This window comes from Pseudorca crassidens, chromosome 13, assembly GCF_039906515.1.
Source record: "Pseudorca crassidens isolate mPseCra1 chromosome 13, mPseCra1.hap1, whole genome shotgun sequence".
Taxonomy (NCBI): domain Eukaryota; kingdom Metazoa; phylum Chordata; class Mammalia; order Artiodactyla; family Delphinidae; genus Pseudorca; species Pseudorca crassidens.
Window position 1 is genome coordinate 78,665,083 of NC_090308.1, and position 17,422 is coordinate 78,682,504.

General features: G+C 37.8%; 1 protein-coding gene and 1 non-coding gene across 5 annotated transcripts in view; one reads left to right on the top strand and one right to left on the bottom strand.

Annotated features, from left to right (window-relative positions):
- Nucleotides 1–17,422, top strand: part of SLC17A5 (solute carrier family 17 member 5) — a 59,151-nt gene that overhangs the window by 15,930 nt on the left and 25,799 nt on the right. For all 4 annotated transcript variants that reach the window (XM_067702769.1, XM_067702772.1, XM_067702770.1 and 1 more), the window contains exons 4-7: nt 2,573–2,660; nt 4,078–4,164; nt 5,594–5,712; nt 16,155–16,313. In XM_067702769.1, the coding sequence (XP_067558870.1) occupies nt 2,573–2,660; nt 4,078–4,164; nt 5,594–5,712; nt 16,155–16,313 (453 nt within the window). The remainder of the gene's footprint in view (nt 1–2,572; nt 2,661–4,077; nt 4,165–5,593; nt 5,713–16,154; nt 16,314–17,422) is intronic.
- On the bottom strand, nt 8,333–8,439 carry LOC137205145 (U6 spliceosomal RNA). Its single transcript, XR_010934009.1, has one exon. It is a non-coding gene; the product is annotated as a U6 spliceosomal RNA (small nuclear RNA).

A 17,422-nucleotide genomic window follows, 5' to 3' on the forward strand; every position in this document is an offset into this window, starting at 1 on the left:
AAAAAATGACACTGGAAGATAATAGGGATTTATTTTTTAGTTAGAAACTGATTGACTATGAAATAACATGAGTAGATTTCACTTGTGGTCAGTGAGGTCTTGAGTGGGGGCACTCCAAAATTAGAAGCTTTACTCAAAGACTAGAGAAAACATTTTCTAGGGAAATACTTCATAGCTTCCCCTACTCCCTTCTACTGAGGAGATAAGAAACCACTATTAAAACCATGAGGACAGACCATCCTACTTCTTGAACTTTTGCCACTGTTTACCTCTGCTCCATCATTGATTGCCCAGGTCTAAAACATATTTTACCCAATAGACTATCAAATTGCCTTGTTTTCCTTTAAATTTGTTGTTTTTCATAGAACTTCTTCTTTATCATTTGTTCTTTCTTCTGGTGATCAAACTTAGAGACAAATAATTTATCGTTTTATGTAGCTATCTTTTTTTTAGCCCTGTGATTCTTCTGGCCTTTCTGCTGCTTTTAAAATTGTTATTATTAATTTTTATCTTTTTTTTCCTCTCCTCCTAAGATTTTGATCATTTTTTAATTATTTTAAAAATTTAATTTCTTATTTTTTTTCCTTTCCACTTCTCTTTTGCATTTCGTCATGTGTACCTCCACCTTTAAATAATGATCTCGTTTCATTTCTAACTTTGAACTTCTCAAGGCATAGGTTTATTTCGCTCTCTCTTAACATTTCTTTAACCAAGCCAAGATAGTGGCCTCTGGGTTTAGTGTACAGCTTAAAGGTTATTTTGTATCATGCTGTGTAGGAAAAACACTGACTGGAGTAGTAAAATCAGAGTTTGAATAATAACTCCACTGTATCTAACGCTGGAACCATAGGTTTTAATATAAATATTATACAAATACAATATATAATATAAATCAAATATTTTAAATACGTGCCCCATCCTCAGTCACAGCTCAGATGTGATAATAACTGCTAAAAAACTTTGGAAATTGCCAAGTGCTTTTTAAATGTAAGCTTTGGTCACTCATCTGGACATTCTTATTTTGTCCTTATCAAATAGGGGTATACCAAATAAACCCTTCTTGACTACAAAATAAAATTACCCCCCCACTAACAGGTTCCTTTTCTCCTTATCTAAGTAAAATATATACAGGTCCCTTTTCTCCTTATCTAAGTAAAAAACTAAACCCTCCTTGACTACAAAATAAAATTACCCCCCTACTAACAGGTTCCTTTTCTCCTCATCTAAGTAAAATATATGTTTTACAGATAAACTGAAGTTCTAAGAGGTTAACTGATCTTTCTGAGGCTACACAGCTAGTGAATGGCCAAGGAGAGCTGTGAATCGACTGCTGCAAATCTACCAGAATCTATTCCTTCCTGTTCCCTTGTAGCATCTCCTCCTCTCCCAAGCCTCTGTGAGCCTCCCTGCCTTCACTGTCTTGTTGCTTCTCCATTACCAGTAATTAGTATTTTTTAAAATTGAGGTATAGTAGATGTCCAATATTATATAAATTTCAGGTGTATAACAATTCCAAATTTTTATGTATTATACTCCATTTATAGTTATTATAAAACATTGGTTATATATTCCCTGTGCTGTATAATATATCATTTTAGCTTATTTATTTTATACATAGTAGTTTGCACCTCTTAATCTCCCACTCCTATCTTGCCCCTCCCCTAATTGGCATTTACTAGGCTAATTATCACCAGAAAAGAAAAAAATACTGGTAAACACTCTAATTGAGTGTTTTTTGGTAGTACCATTTTTTGGTAGGACTATTTTTCCTGTTGAGTAAGGTGAATCTGAATTTTCTTCTAGTATCCCACAGTATTAGCTCAGTATTTTTAAAAGTTACGTATTGATAACATTCCCATTGCATTCAGGCCATAAATAAAGTAAATGAGGGTTTCCCTGGTGGCACAGTGGTTAAGAATCCGCCTGTCAATGCAGGGGACACGGGTTCAAGCCCCCATCTGGGAAGATCCCACATGCTGTGGAGCAGCTAAGCCCGTGTGCCACAACTAATGAGCCTGCGCTCTACAGCCTGTGCTCTAGAGCCCACAAGCCACAACTACTGGGCCTGCATGCCACAACTACTGAAGCCCGCGCGCCTAGAGTCCGAGCTCCGCAACAAGAGAAGCCACGCAATAAGAAGCCTGTGCACCACAACGAAAGAGTAGCCCCTGCTTGTCACAACTAGAGAAAGCCCTCGCACAGCAATGAAGATCCAACACAGCCAAAAATAAATAAATAAATAAATTTATTAAAAATAATAATAATAAAGTAAATGAGTAAAATTCACCGTGGGAGGGTACCTTTATATCCTCATTCAGTACATTCTTTTACATTTTTTGTAACCCTTGCCTTGCAGTCCTCAAATCAGTTGACAGAGTCTTTGTTCAGATTTTGAAAGTACTTCATTATGAGGTATTTGCACTCAGCACTGTAAAGACATCTCACTCCATGAAACCTGATTCCAGCGTGAGTCTTATCCAGAAGCTTCTCTTGCAACAAAATACTCAACTGAATTTAAAACATGAACAAAACTACCTTGCATTTCGTCAGAAATATCTTTTTCCCTTCCCAGGGTGTCACATTTCCCGCCATGCACGCCATGTGGTCTTCGTGGGCTCCTCCTCTTGAAAGAAGCAAGCTTCTCAGCATTTCATATGCAGGTGAGATAACTGTTCTTGTGAAGGTTTTCGCTACAATGTGTTATCTGTATATCAACCTTGGGGGAAGGGCGCAAAGCAGAATCATGCAATGTCAGGTGCTTTCTTTGGGGAAAACTTAAGTTGCAGGGGTATAACTTTATTCTTAATGTTCTTTGGCTCACCAGCATATAGCAAAGTGGCTTCATTGACTACTGTCATTTTCTCCGTCTGCCATCATTTATTTCAAAACATGTTGCCTTTTCAGATGTTGATATAGAGAATGCTTTAACAAAACAAAGCCAAAAAAAAAAAGCTGGAAAATTGAACACTTTTGTCCTTAAATTGTGATTTGATTTGATCATCTGATAAGCTGGTCATGACTTTCAACCCCTCCCTTCAGACACCTTGTTTTCTATGCATTTATTTGCTGTCATTTGGTCTATAGGTAAGATAGCATGACCTTTATATGTGAATTATAACTTTTCCAGCTCACACACTGAATGAAAACTTTTTATTTATTTTTTTGACACATAGTGCCTGGCATGGAGCAGATATTCAGTAACTATTCAACCCGGTTTTCTAGGCTTCCTATTCCTTGCCTTCACCCAATTGAAGTTCCCAAACCCACTTTCTGCTTTCCTACTTCCATTCATTTGCTCACCCTGTTACACCTGCCTCTATATCTTCTCTCTTATGGGACCAGATCTTGCCCATCTTTTCAAAGTCCCACTGCTGCTTCTTACATCTTTTCCTGATCTCTAGAGGTCAGAGGTAATCTGTCCTACATTTGAACTTCCATATTGCTCTGTGACACTCAACACTTTCTAACGTGTAATAATTATTTGTTTATATTTACTTCCTATATAAGACTAAAATTTGAGACCAGAAACAATGTCTGCTTATTTTAGCTCCCACTGTACCTTCTAAGATGTCTTCCGTTTGGTGGTTAAAATGAATTTTATCACTTATTTATCCGAAACAATTGTGTGTAATATATTTGGGGCAAATTAGATTACCAAAAGCTTCGTTCTTTTTTCTCTAGGTGTGCTGCAGTAGGCTATGTTTAGAGACCATCTCTGAGCCTTTCCCCAAACACTTGGCTTTCTAACACATTTACTAGTAATGTGGCATTTACTAGCTCATATTATAATAGGTCTTCTATTGATTGATGCCTTCTAATTCATCAGTAGCTACATAATTGTAACTAATATAACTACATATTAATGTATACATTTTACATATTGTGGGTTTTCTAGTAAATGATCCCTTAAGAGAATGGGTTGTTTATATTTACATGTGACTAACTCAACTCCTATAGGATTTGAATCACTCTTTCTTTTCTCTATTGTCTGTTATCCGTCTTCTTTAGGCTGTAGACCTGTGTCCCTTCTTTGTTCATTTTTCTCCGAAGTTTACGAAGTCTCTGTTGTTATTCTAGGAGCACAGCTTGGGACAGTAGTTTCTCTTCCTCTTTCTGGTATAGTTTGCTTCTATATGAATTGGACTTACGTCTTCTACCTCTTTGGTAAGTTTATTCAAAAATGTAACCTAAATTATAATGTGATAGATCCAAAATGTAATAGTGATCTAATAATTGGTTAAAATATGTATATTCCAATTCACTGAAGTACCCATCTCCTAGACCACAAAGCTCTGAAACATTTACTGACAACCTGTTTTTCAAGTTTATGTGGTTAAAATGATCCAGCTGAGTTGTGACCTGATGTTAATTTTGGAATATTTGTTCAATAGAAACTGCTGTTGAATCCAGGACATAAATGCTGTACTTACTATAAAAACTGCTGTGTTGTTTATTATAAAAGATGTATATTTTGAAAATATTTCTTCTCAAACAAAGTAGGATGCTCTCACTTGGTAGTTTTAATCTTTTTTATTTCTTTGTTTAGTCCCAGGGCCTTTCATTTCTCAATCTCAATAGCAGGACGATACACATATTTAATAAATTAGATTGCCATGTAAACATTTATGCAGGAAATATAGCTGCAATCAAAACAAAAAACATCAATAAACAAAAGCAGATACCTGTGGAAATAATAGATTGTAAACTTTTATTTTTTAAAAGGTTTGTCTGGTAGGCCCTGATAGGCAGAGTCATGTGGTTAAAAGTTGTTCCCTTCAGGTGCAAACTTCCCATTAAAAATAAATAAGTCATGGGGATGTAATGTACAGCACAGTGATATTGTGGTACATACTTTTTTCTTTTTTTTTTTTGGCTGCATTGGGTCTTCGTTGCTGTAGTGGGCTTTCTCTAGTTGCGGCGAATGAGGGCTACTCTTCGTTGCGGTGCACGGGCTTTTCCTTGCAGTGGCTTCTCTTGTTGTGGAGCACGGGCTCTAGGCGCACAGGTTTCAGTAGTTGTGGCTCGTGGGCTCTAGAGCGCAGGCTCAGTAGTTGTGGCACACGGGCTTAGTTGTTCCACGGCATGTGGGATCTTCCCGGACCAGGGATCAAACCCATGTCCCCTGTATTGGCAGGCGGATTCTTAATCATGGCACCGCCAGGGAAGTCCCTGTGGTACATACTTGAAAGTTGCCAAGAGAATAAATCCTAAAAGTTCTCATCACAAGAAAAAAAAATGTTTGTAATTTTGTATGGTGATAGATGGTAGCCAGACATATTGTGGTGATTATTTCGCAGTGTATATAAATATCAAATCATTTTGTTGTCCACTTGAAACTAATGTAATGTTATATGTCAGTTATACTGCAATTTTTTAAAAAAGTTTTTCCTCTTAAAAATTTATAGGAGAAAAAAAAAAATTTATAGGAGATAATACAAATAGCAGTTATCCCATTAAAGAATTATGAGAAGAACTTGAAAACAAAGCTGAAACCAATTTTTCATTAAGTTTATAATTACATAATTTTTTCAAGACAGAAAAATTGCTGTTGGTGCATACTAATTTCATTTACCTCTTATTTTTCTATTTTAAGGTATAGTTGGAATCATTTGGTTTATTTTGTGGATCTGGTTAGTTAGTGATACACCAGAAACTCACAAGACAATCTCCCCCTATGAAAAGGAATACATTCTTTCATCATTAAGAAATCAGGTAAGGACTTTGGCACATTTTAAAAATAATTTCAGAATCTTTTTTTTCTTCAGAATTAAGATACCAGTTTTTTTAATAGATATTTCTGTTGTGCACACTCTAGGCAAAGTAGAGCAGGCGAATTAAATAAATCTACAAAGTACTGTTTTGTCCAAGAAATGTCAATTCTTTCTAGTTTAAATCTATGAAATTTAAAATCTAGAAATTTATTTAAATCTAGTTTAAATCTATGAAAAATTACTTTTCTAAGTCATTTTAAACCTTCTAGAGTAATGATCATCAAGTGAGCCTCCTTTGTCTTCTTAATTAGTAGAAAATAAGATGTGTTATTTACAAAAGGAATCTTATAGCTATACCCTAAATGCTAGTTGTTAGAAAACTAGTGTGTTTTTATCTGTATTTTAGAGTGTGATTTAACAAGGACAGCACATTTATTGTAATATATAATAATATAATATGATATACACCTGTCTGCTCCTCTAGGGTAGCCATTCAGGAAAAATTTATACTTAACTAAAGTAAGATTTGTTTCACTTAATTGAGCACAATAGCAAGTCAGAAATAAAAGTCTATCATAATTTAATAGTCTATCATAATTTAATTTATGATAAATTATGTATCATAATTTAATACATAATTTATCATAAATTCTCAAGCCACGGGGACAAAATATTTGCCTTTTGGTGGGAATAAAAGAAGAACATGAAAACATTAGGAAAATTAAAATATATACAGTCTTTTCTTTAGCATTGTTAATGGCTTCATAGTCACTTTATTTGTTTAAGAACATAAAATATTTCATGTAAGACTTTTCTTGCCCACTGAGTTATTATTACTGATATTTTCAATTTTTATATATAGTAAACCAGACAGTACTTAAACATTTACTCACTCACATTTCCTTTTTTTTTTTGGCTGCATTGGGTCTTTGTTGCTGCTCACAGGCTTTCTCTAGTTGCAGCGAGTGGGGGCTACTCTTTGTTGTGGTGCACAGGCTTCCCATTGCGGTGGCTTCTCTTGCTGCGGAGCACGGGCTCTAGGCGCACGGGCTCCGTAGTTGTGGCTCACGGGCTTAGTTGCTCCGCAGCATGTGGGATCTTCCTGGACCAGGGCTCAAACCCATGTGCCCTGCATTGGCAGGCGGATTCTTAACCACTGTGCCACCAAGGAAGTCCCGCATTTCTTTTTAAGTTTTACAATTTGCTACAAAGATCTCTATAAACTGCTGAATTTTAAGAAATATGGCATCGCTTGGTCTTTGCCAAAGGTTGACAAAAATCTGGAAGAAATCACCAGTGTAATAAAGAAAATGACTTTGAGATCTCAGTGTTCTCTGAGATGTTAATCAAATGAATCACCCACTTTTTCTCACTAAGGAACAGATTAAAAGACTTAAATGCATTGTAAATGGGTCTTGCCACGTAAAACTTGATATATCTTATATATACAATGGAATATTACTTGGCCATAAAAAAGAATAAAATTTTGCCATTTGCAGCAACATGGATGGACCTGGAGGGTATTATGCTTAGTGAAATAAGTCAGACAGAGAAAGACAAATACTATGTCTTTTTATTTATATGTGGAATCTAAAAAATAAAACAAATGAACAAATATTAAACAGAAACAGGCTCATAGATACAGAGAACAAACTAGTGCTTACCAGAGGGAGAGGGGTCGGGGCAGAGGCAAGATAGGTGAAGGGGATTAAGAGGTACAAACTATCAGCTAAAATAAGTAAGTTACAAGGATGTAATGCACAGCACAGGAATGTAGTCAACATTTTATAATAACTTTGTATGGAGCATAAGCTATAAATATACTGAATTACTCTTTTGTACACCTGAAACTAATATAATATTGTAAGTCAACTATACTTCAATTTTTTAAAAAACTTGATATGTTTTCTCACATTTTTTCAGCATTGATGATTAATTTGCTTCTTCTAAAACTTCATTTTTATCATTCTTTTTGTGGACTTATGAAACCTTTTAGTTTATTTAGTTTTTTTTTAAGCTAGCTTAATATATGCCTAAATCTGTCCATTATCCAAACCTAAGGTTAATTTGTTTTTCCATATGCTTCAGAAATTGGAATAGTCAGAAGCAAGAGGAATTAGGGGAATTAGGTTTCATAGAACTCCAAACTGCATTCTTAAACCAGATGACACTGTAGTTGAAAATGTCATAAAATACTGTGTTACATGAAGCTCCACTTTTAAATCTTGGATCCAAGAAATGTTCGGCATCTGCTGTACTTCATTCATTCCTTCAACTTCCTTGAAAGCTTACTGTGTTCTAGGTTCTTTGTCAGGTACTGAGGACTAAAAAATTAATCAAAGAGAGGGAGTGAACAAGACATGGTTCCTGTGGGACCTGTGATCTCCAGAGGGAGACAGACATGGATGAACAGAATTTCAATATAATACAGGCTGAACAGTGCTGTGCTACAGGTTACACAGTACATCTTTGGTACAGACAAGGCAGGGGTCTTCAGCCAGCCTAGGAACAGATAGGAAAAGTTCTGGTGTTGATGGTCTCTGGCCAAAGACTGTCAGCAACATACCTGTAGTTGAACAAAGGGGTTTCTTTCTTTCTTCCTTTTTTTTTTTTTTTTCTTTTTAAGTGTGGAACGCTTCGTGAATTTGCCTGTCATCCTTGTGCAGGGGCCGTGCTAATCTTCTCTGTATTGTTCCAGTTTTAGTACATGTGCTGCCAGTGTGAACACGGCGTTTCTTGTTTTGCTGCAGTGAAGAAGAAAGCACACCATGAGGAACCACAGGGCATCCCAGCGAGAGAGCAGAGGGCAGCTTGTTATAGCTTAGACTTGTGTTAGGAAGCAGTAGTGACTCAACGTTAGCCGGGAGAGGAAGGTTTTGCACCTTTGTGTGGTTCATACCTTCTTGTTTTGTTGTTGTTGTTGTTGTTTTGTTTTTGGGGGGTGTTTTTTTTTTTTTTGACCACACTGAGCGGCATGCTGGATCTTAGTTCCCTGACCACGGATCGAAACTATGCCCCCTGCATTGGGATCCCAGAGTCTTAACCACTGGACCTCCAGGGAAGTCCTCATAGATTTTGTTTTTGTGTGTGCTCAGAGGTGATTAAGGAGTGGCCTATTTGTCTCATTCCATCATTCTCTTTTTTTTTTTGCGGTACGCGGGCCTCTCACTGTTGTGGCCTCTCCTGTTGCGAGCACAGGCTCCGGATGCGCAGGCTTAGCAGCCATGGCTCACGGGCCCAGCCGCTCCGTGGCATGTGGGATCTTCCCGGACCGGAGCAAGAACCCGTGTGCCCTGCATCGGCAGGCGGACTCGCAACCACTGCGCCACCAGGGAAGCCCCATCGTTCTTATAGAGTGACTTTGTTCACAGTCAATGGAGCACACTGTGGCCCAGTTGTTAGAAGCAGGCCAGCTCAGGTGACAGCAGCCAGAGGCTGCTTGTTTCTTTCTTACTGGTAAAGGCTGTATCTGCACAATCTTGAAAGAGAAGTTGGAGTTAACCAGGCAAATTGGGAGAGTGAGAGATGTGCGGGCATCCCAGGCCAAGGATGTGGTATAAGCAGAGACAGAGGAGAGAGAGTCGTACCTGCCAGGATAGTGCCAGGAGTCAGCTATTGCTGCAGGTAAAAGGCAAAGGCAGATAGTGGCAGGAGATTGTAGGGCGTGGGCAGAAGCCTGATCATGGAGCGTCCGGTACACCCCGCTGAAGAGCTTAGACTTTATCCTTTAGGCACTGCGATGCCATGAACTGTTTGTAAGCTTGAGGTGACAGAGTGAAGTTTGAGTTTTATAAAGCTTACGCTAACAGCTGTGTAGAGAGAAGGTCTGAGCCAGACAAGCAGGGGCTCCAGTTATAATGCTCTCTCAGTTATCCAGCTAAGAAAAGCCTGTACTTATAGGCAGAAATGTGATTTCATTCTTGCAATAAGTAGATTCTACATTTATGACAGCATGGATAGTTCTAATTCTGATTCAGAAATGTTACAAGAGAGGAATAAAATCTTCAAGGCACTCTGCAGGTAAACTCAGAAGGCCAGCTCATGACTAGCTCATGGATAGACTGCCTATAGTAAGTAACTAGTGAGTGTTTTAAGATCATCAACTACTGCTCTGTGTTGAAGATGTCCCTTTTTTTTTTCAGATGTAGAAGGAAGGATTTATTATTACTTGCAATGAGTAAGGAGAACACGGGGGATTTTCCCCAAAGCAATGCCTCTCTCTCTTTTTTTTTTAAATTGAAGTATAGTTGATGTATAGTATTATGTAAGTTACAGGTATACAATATAATGATTCACAATTTTTAAAGATTATGCTCCATTTATAGTTATTATAAAATATTGGCTATACTCCCCATGTTGTACAATATATCCTTGTAGCCTATTTTATACCTAATAGTTTGTACCTCTTTATCCCCTACCCTTATGATGCCCCTCCCCCCTTCCCTCTCCCCACTGATAATCATTAGTTTTTTCTCTATATCTGTGAGTCTGCTTCTTTTTTGTTATCTTCACTAGTTTGTTGTATTTTTTTTAGATTCCACAATTAATGATATCATACAGTATTTGTCTTCCTCTGTCTGACTTATTTCACTTAGCATAACGCCCTCCAAGTCCATCCATGGTGCTACAAATGGCAAAATTTCATTCTTTTTTACAGCTGAATAGTATTCCATTGTGTATGTTTACCATATCTTCTTTATCCATTCCTCTGTTGATGGACATTTAGGTTGCTTCCATGTCTTGGCTATTGTAAACAGTGCTCCAATGAACATTGAGGTGCATGTATCCTTTCGGACCATGTTTTTCTCCAGATATATGCCCAGGAGTGGGATTGCTGGATCATATGGTAATTCCATTTTTAGTTTTTTAAGGAACCTCCATACTGTTCTCCATAGTGGCTGCACCAATTTACATTCCCAACAACAGTGCAAGAGGGTTCTCATCTCTCCACACCTTCTCCAGCATTTATTGCTTGTGGATTTTTTGATGATAGCCATTTTGACTGGTGTGAGGTGTATCTCATTGTAGTTTTTTTAAATATTTATTATTTATTTGGCTGCACTGGGTCTTAGTTGCAGCATGTGAGGTCTTCGTTGCTGCACGCAGGATTTTCATGCGGGATCTTCATTGCGGTGTGCAGCATCTTTAGTTGTGGCATGAAGGATCTTTAGTTGCAGCATGCAGGATCTTTTTTTTTTTTTTTTTAGTTGCAGCATGCAGAATATTTAGCTGCGACATACGGGATCTTTTAGTTGTGGCATGCAGACTCTTAGTTGCGGTATGTGAGATCTAGTTCCCTGACCAGGGATCCAACCCAGGCCCCCTGCGTTGGGAGCATGGAGTCTTACCTGCTGGACCACCAGGGAAGTCCCCTCATTGTAGTTTTGATTTGCATTTCTCTAATATTTAGCAATGTTGAACATCTTTTCATGTGCCTCTTGGCCATCTGTATGTCTTCTTTGGAGAAGTGTCTATTTAGGTCTTCTTTCCATTTTTTATTGGATTGTTTGTTTTTTTGATGTTGAGTTGTATGAGCTGTGTATATATGTTGGATATTAACCCCTTATCAGTCATATCATTTGCAAATATATTCTCTCATTCAGTAGGTTGTCTTTTCGTTTTGTTGATGGTTTACTTTGCTGTGCAAAAGCTTTTAAGTTTCATTAGGTCCCATTTGTTTATTTTTGCTTTTATTTACTTGGCTTTAGAAAACAGATCCAAGAAAATATTGCTACAATTTATGTCAGAGGGTGTTCTGCCTATGTTTTCCTCTAGGAATTTTATGGTATCCAGTCTTACGTTTAGGTCTTTAATCCATTTTTAGTTATTATTTTTGTGTCTGGTGTTACAGAATGTTATAATTTTTTCTTTTACATGTAGCTGTCCAGTTTTCCCAGCATCGCTTATTGAAGAGACTGTCTTTTCTCCATTGTATATTCTTGCCCCCATTGTTGTAGATTAATTGACCATAAGTGCCTGGATTTATTTCTGGGCTTTCTATTCGGTTCCATTAATCTATGTGTCTGTTTTTGTGCCAGTACCATACTGGTTTGATTACTATAGCTTTATAATATAGTCTGAAGTCAGGAGCACATTCCTCCAGCTCTGTTCTTCTTTCTCAAGATTGTTTTGGATATTTGAGGTCTTTTACGTTTCCATACAAATTTTAAAATTATTTGTTCTGGTTCTGTGCAAAAAAAGCCATTGCTATTCTGATAGGGAGTGCATTGAATCTGTAGTTTGCCTTGGGTAGTATGGTCATTGTAACAATATTAATTCTTCCAATCCAAGAACACATTATATGAAGGTCTCCTTTTAAAAAAATTTTTAAGACATTACCACTTTACCCATTGAAGTTTTCTTTTCTCAAGAGATCTCGTATTGGTTTTTTTCTTTTCTTAAGTCTTTTTTTAAAAACATTTATTTATTTATTTATTTGGCTGAGCCGGGTCTTAGTTGCAGCATGCAGGATCTTCGATCTTCGTTGCAGCATGCAGGTTCTTTAGTTGCAGCATGTGGACTCTTAGTTGTGGCATGTGGGAGTAGATCTGCTTTTGGTTTTTTTCTTTTCTTTACTTAAGTCTTTTTTTTTTAATATTTATTTATTTGGCTGTGCTGGGTCTTAGTTGCAGCACGCAGGATCTTCAGTCTTCATTGCAACATGCAGGTTCTTTAATTGCAGCATGTGGACTCTTAGTTGTGGCATGTGGGATCTAGTTCCCTGACCAGGGATCAAATGCAGGCCCCCTGCATTGGGAGCATGGAGTCTTAGACACTGGACCACCAGGGAAGTCCCTTTACTTAAGTCTTGAGAACAGCATGTTTTATAACTGTTTTGCTTCTCTTTTATACCTTTTAGAAAGAGTGTACAATTTTGCAGCCTTAAGCAAATGAGGGCTCTGGCTTGAATATTTAGTTGACCTAACTTAAGAACATGTATTGCATGCAGCTTTTTCTCAACCAATTTGCTTTTATTTGCATTTGACAGGAAGACTTTTTTTTTGTGAAGTTACGCATAGAAGATACTCAAATGTTGTTGAATATCCTTACCCTTCCTTTATAGTCTAGAAGAATTTGCTCATCTGACAACAAATACATTTTTGTTTTGTCCTTTTCTGCTTCAACTTGTATGAAGAAAAAGCTGTATGGGCTATTATTGCTAATTTAATGATGCATTCTCTATACAAGATCCAAGACCTCATTGATTGTTCCTTCAGAAATTCCCTTACTCAAATATCTAAAGAAAATTTGCTCCCAGCCAAGAGGGGCTAGAGCTGGTTCACAGGCTACTTCAGGGTTCACAGCTGGGAGCAAGATCTGTATGTCTTTTACATAACACACAGGCATGCGTGACTCCTGCCAGGTCTCTTGACATGTTTCTAGATCCCTCTGCCCCCAGAAAGGCACTTTTGCCCGTGGATGGATGCCAAATTGTTGCTGGGGGTGGAGGACAATGGATACCAGTAGGAGACATATTATTTGGCCATCTTGCTGACGTCACTCTCCACATATAGCTGGTTATGGTTGAGTGATTCTCCAGAAACATCAGATTATCAAAAATTCAATTGATATACTGCAAAAATATTCCAGTATGGCCCAGTTTGCTTCAGTTTTGCTTCATTTGTACAAGCAAGATTACGCCTAAATACTGGTGAAGAGCTACAAAAGCTATTATCAGAGCTTCTAAAACATCACCATCAGTAAGTGTAAATACATGCAGCATGAGTCTTAAAATTATTACGTATTTCACATTAAAGTTTATATTTCCAGGAGGGGGAATACATTATTCAGAATATATTTAGTTTTCAGAGATCAGATACATTTAAGCTCGTATCTTTCAACACAGAAGTGTGATTTCGTTTCCTTTGTGAGTTTCACAGCCATGTAAAAAGAGCTATATTCCAAATTCCTTTAAACTCCAAAATCTCTAGACTGGTTTTTTCCTTCCTCTTTGTCCTAAGATTTTCAAGCAAGGGGTGGCAGAGGGCAGGGGGGAGGTTGCAGAATTCTTTAATTACTACAGCAGAGGATCCCAAAGTTTGCTACACTTTGAAATCACCTGGGGAATCTTTAAAAAATACAGCCACCTACCTCCTACACACCTCCCAACCTGATTTAATTGGTCTCAGTGTAATATTGGCCCTGGAGTGTTTTAAGCTCCCCCGGTGATTCTAATGTGCAGCAAAGTTTGGGAACCACTGCTGTGTAGAATCACCAGGGAAGCTTTTTAAAATATCTGCCTTGCTCTAGAGCCCGCGAGCCACAACTACTGAAGCCTCCACGCCTAGAGCCCGTGCTCCACAAGAGAAGCCACCGCAATGAGAAGCCCGCGCACCGCAACAAAGAGTAGCCCCTGCTCACCGCAACTAGAGAAAGCCCGTGCGCAGCAACGAAAACCCAGTGCAGCCAAAACTAAATAAGCAACAAATAAATAAATAAAAGAAAAATGAATCCCTTACTGATAAATAAATAAATAAATAAATAAATAAATAAATAAATAAATAAAATATATGCCTTGGCCCTCCACTCGGAAGTTTGGCTTTGGCTTTGATTCAGCAGGTCTGGGGTAGAACACAGCCATCTGTAATTTTGAAGTGTCAAAGGTGATTCTGAAGCGTAGCTGGAATCGAGAACCACTGCTATGTAAGAATAAATGTCCCCTCTCCTTCTCTGCTCCCACCTCCCCTACATCTTTGACATAGTGGAGAACACAAGAGCATATCTACCAAGTCACAACAAAAGTCCCTAGAAAAAGGCCACAAGAAGGTTAATACTGGTTCTTCCTCTTTTTTTTTTTTTTTGTTTTTTTTTGGTTCTTCCTCTTTTTGAAATAATAGTGAACCCTGGAGGTAGAAACATAGATTGCTCTAGCTTTTGAGGAAGACACAGCAGAGCCTCAGGATATAGGAAATGTAAGGAACTGATTTCCCAGGCCAGTGGTCTTCAGGCTTTACTTAATCATGCATCAATAAAGCAATGGGGACAGGGGCTTAACAACCTGAATATATGCATGTTTTTACAGTTATCTACATGCACTGCTGTACGTATGGACGTTATAAAACTTACATAAAGATAGGCTCTTTAAAGGGTGAGTAAGGTGAAATAAACAGTATGTACATCAGTTTTGAATTTTAATAGGAGAAACCTTTTTATCACTTAAAATTAGTAATGATATGTTGTTTAATGGGACCAGTGTGTTTGAATACGGTGTATTTTTTAAAATAAATTTATTTATTTATTTATTTATTGGCTGCATTGGGTCTTTGTTGCTGTGCACAGGCTTTCTCTAGTTGCAGCGAGCAGGGGCTACTCTTTGTTGTGGTGCGCAGGCTTCTCATTGCGGCGGCTTCTCTTGTTGCGGAGCACAGGCTCCAGACGCGCAGGCCTCAGTAGTTGTGGCGCACGGGCTTAGTTGCTCCACGGCATGTGGGATCTTCCCAGGCCAGGGCTTGAACCCATGTCCCCTGCACTGGCAGGTGGATTCTTAATCACTGCACCACCAGGGAAGTCCCAATACGGTGTATTTGATGAGCCTGCCATTATTTCGCTTGGTGAAAGGACTCAAGAGGGAAAGTGTCAATTCTACTATTTTCTTGGTGTTCACTCGTGCTTACATTATTAGACTTCTGTTTACTTTCTCCTTAAGAATCTTTTGAAGACATTGTTTGATTTTGTAGATTTGTTTTAATTAAAACTGGCTAATAAAATCCATACATCCATTTTAAAAGGCAGATGTAAACTGTAACATGCTGTAATATTACACCGAGGGCAGACCAACAAGTAAGGATGCCATTAACCCCTTTTCATTGGGGAGATCATACAACATGTGATGGTCTGACATATTCCAGGGCCAACCTGTTTGTTAAATATTAATAGAGTTTAATTTCTCTTTGTACAATAAAAGTGAGTATAGATAGAAGATCTGTTATGTCTTTCCACACCATGGTGTATCATCTTGCTACCGCTGGGGTGCTTACATCCTGCTTTGAAGACGGTTACTCCAGATGGCTACATAAAAACCACCTATTGCACAGTTCTTATAGATCATTGTAAATGAATGAAGATTGGAGAATGAAATATGAATTCTAATAGGACTTCTAATCTCTTTCTTTGCCCTTATGTCAGCCTCTGAATTTGATTATTAAACTGTCCTCTGTTTTTTAGGTGGAGAAAGTAATATTGCAGGTGACTTCTGACATTCGTAAGGAGTATTTAGTTTGACATTTTAGCTCTAAGATTACATTTCTGTTTTTTCTTCAGATCTGAATCATGGAGTTTCTATTGCTGTTTAATAGAGTTGTTTAAAACTCTGGGATTTAGTAATCAAGGTTGATAACGTATTCTAGATGGAATTTTAGCTGATCGGATACAGATCTAAACATAGCATGAACATAGCTGTAGCTTATCCTAATTATGCCTGTTTTTTTTTTTTTTCTTTTTCAGCTCTCTTCACAGAAGTCAGTGCCATGGGTACCTATGCTGAAATCACTAGCACTTTGGGCTATTGTAGTTGCACATTTTTCTTACAACTGGACTTTTTATACTTTATTGACCTTATTGCCTACTTATATGAAGGAGGTCCTAAGGTTCAATATTCAAGAGGTAAGAAAACATAAGTATCTGCTTCTTATAGAGAGTGTACAGAATTTGTTTTTATCTATGCGAGACTCAGTTATTTTGCATCTTCCATTTTACTCTGATATACTAAATCCTAGAGACTGCTCTTTTTAGCCTTGCTTGTTCCTTTCCTCTGTGTGTGTTAACTCTTGATTCAGAGTATCTTGGCTGGTATGCCCTTTAACTGTGAAGGTCTTACTAGTCCCCAGGAACATGCCAGGATCTCAGATGATAAATGCAGGTGGTACCATATTCCCTTGGGATGGTAGCCCGACTCTGCTGGGAGCCAAGAGGGGTGTTGGGAGACACAAGGTTCTTGTACAGAAGTCACTCTGCAGCGTTATCCAGGTGTTGGCAGAGCTATAGTTGCAAAGCTGTGTGAGACAGACCCCCCACTAAAACTGCCAGTTCCTTCTGAACTCATCAAACTGAGGCAATTCCTATTATCTCTATGTTGACGGAATTTGTCTTTAAAGAGAATGAAGAAAAACCTAAAGAGAAAGAGGCACAGTTTGTAAGTAAATTTGGTCGTGTTTTAGCCTTCAAGATGAAGGATAAATCAAAGATGTGAAGGTTAGCAGCTAAAATGATAAAACTCTTAGAAGTGTCCATCTTTGTGACTTTGGGCTGGGCAACAGTTTCTTACATATGACACCAAAAGCACACAATGACCAAAGGAAAATATAGATAAATTGGGCTTCATCAAAATTGAAAACTTTTGTGCCGCAAAGGACACTATCGAGAATAAAAACCCACTGAATGGGAGAAAATATTTGCAAATCATATATCTGATAAATATATAAAGAATTTATACGACTCAATAATAGAAGGATAAATAACCCAATTTTTTAAATGGGCAAAGGATTTGAATAGACATTTCTCCAAAGATATGCAAGTGACCAATAAGCCCAGGTAATGATGCTCAACATTATTACTCAATGGTTTGCACAGCAAAGGAAACCATAAACAGGATGAAAAGACAACCCTCAGAATGGGAGAAAATATTTGCAAACGAAGCAACTGACAAAGGATTAATCTCCAAAATATACAAGCAGCTCATGCAGCTCAATATCAAAAAAACAAGCAAGGGTCTT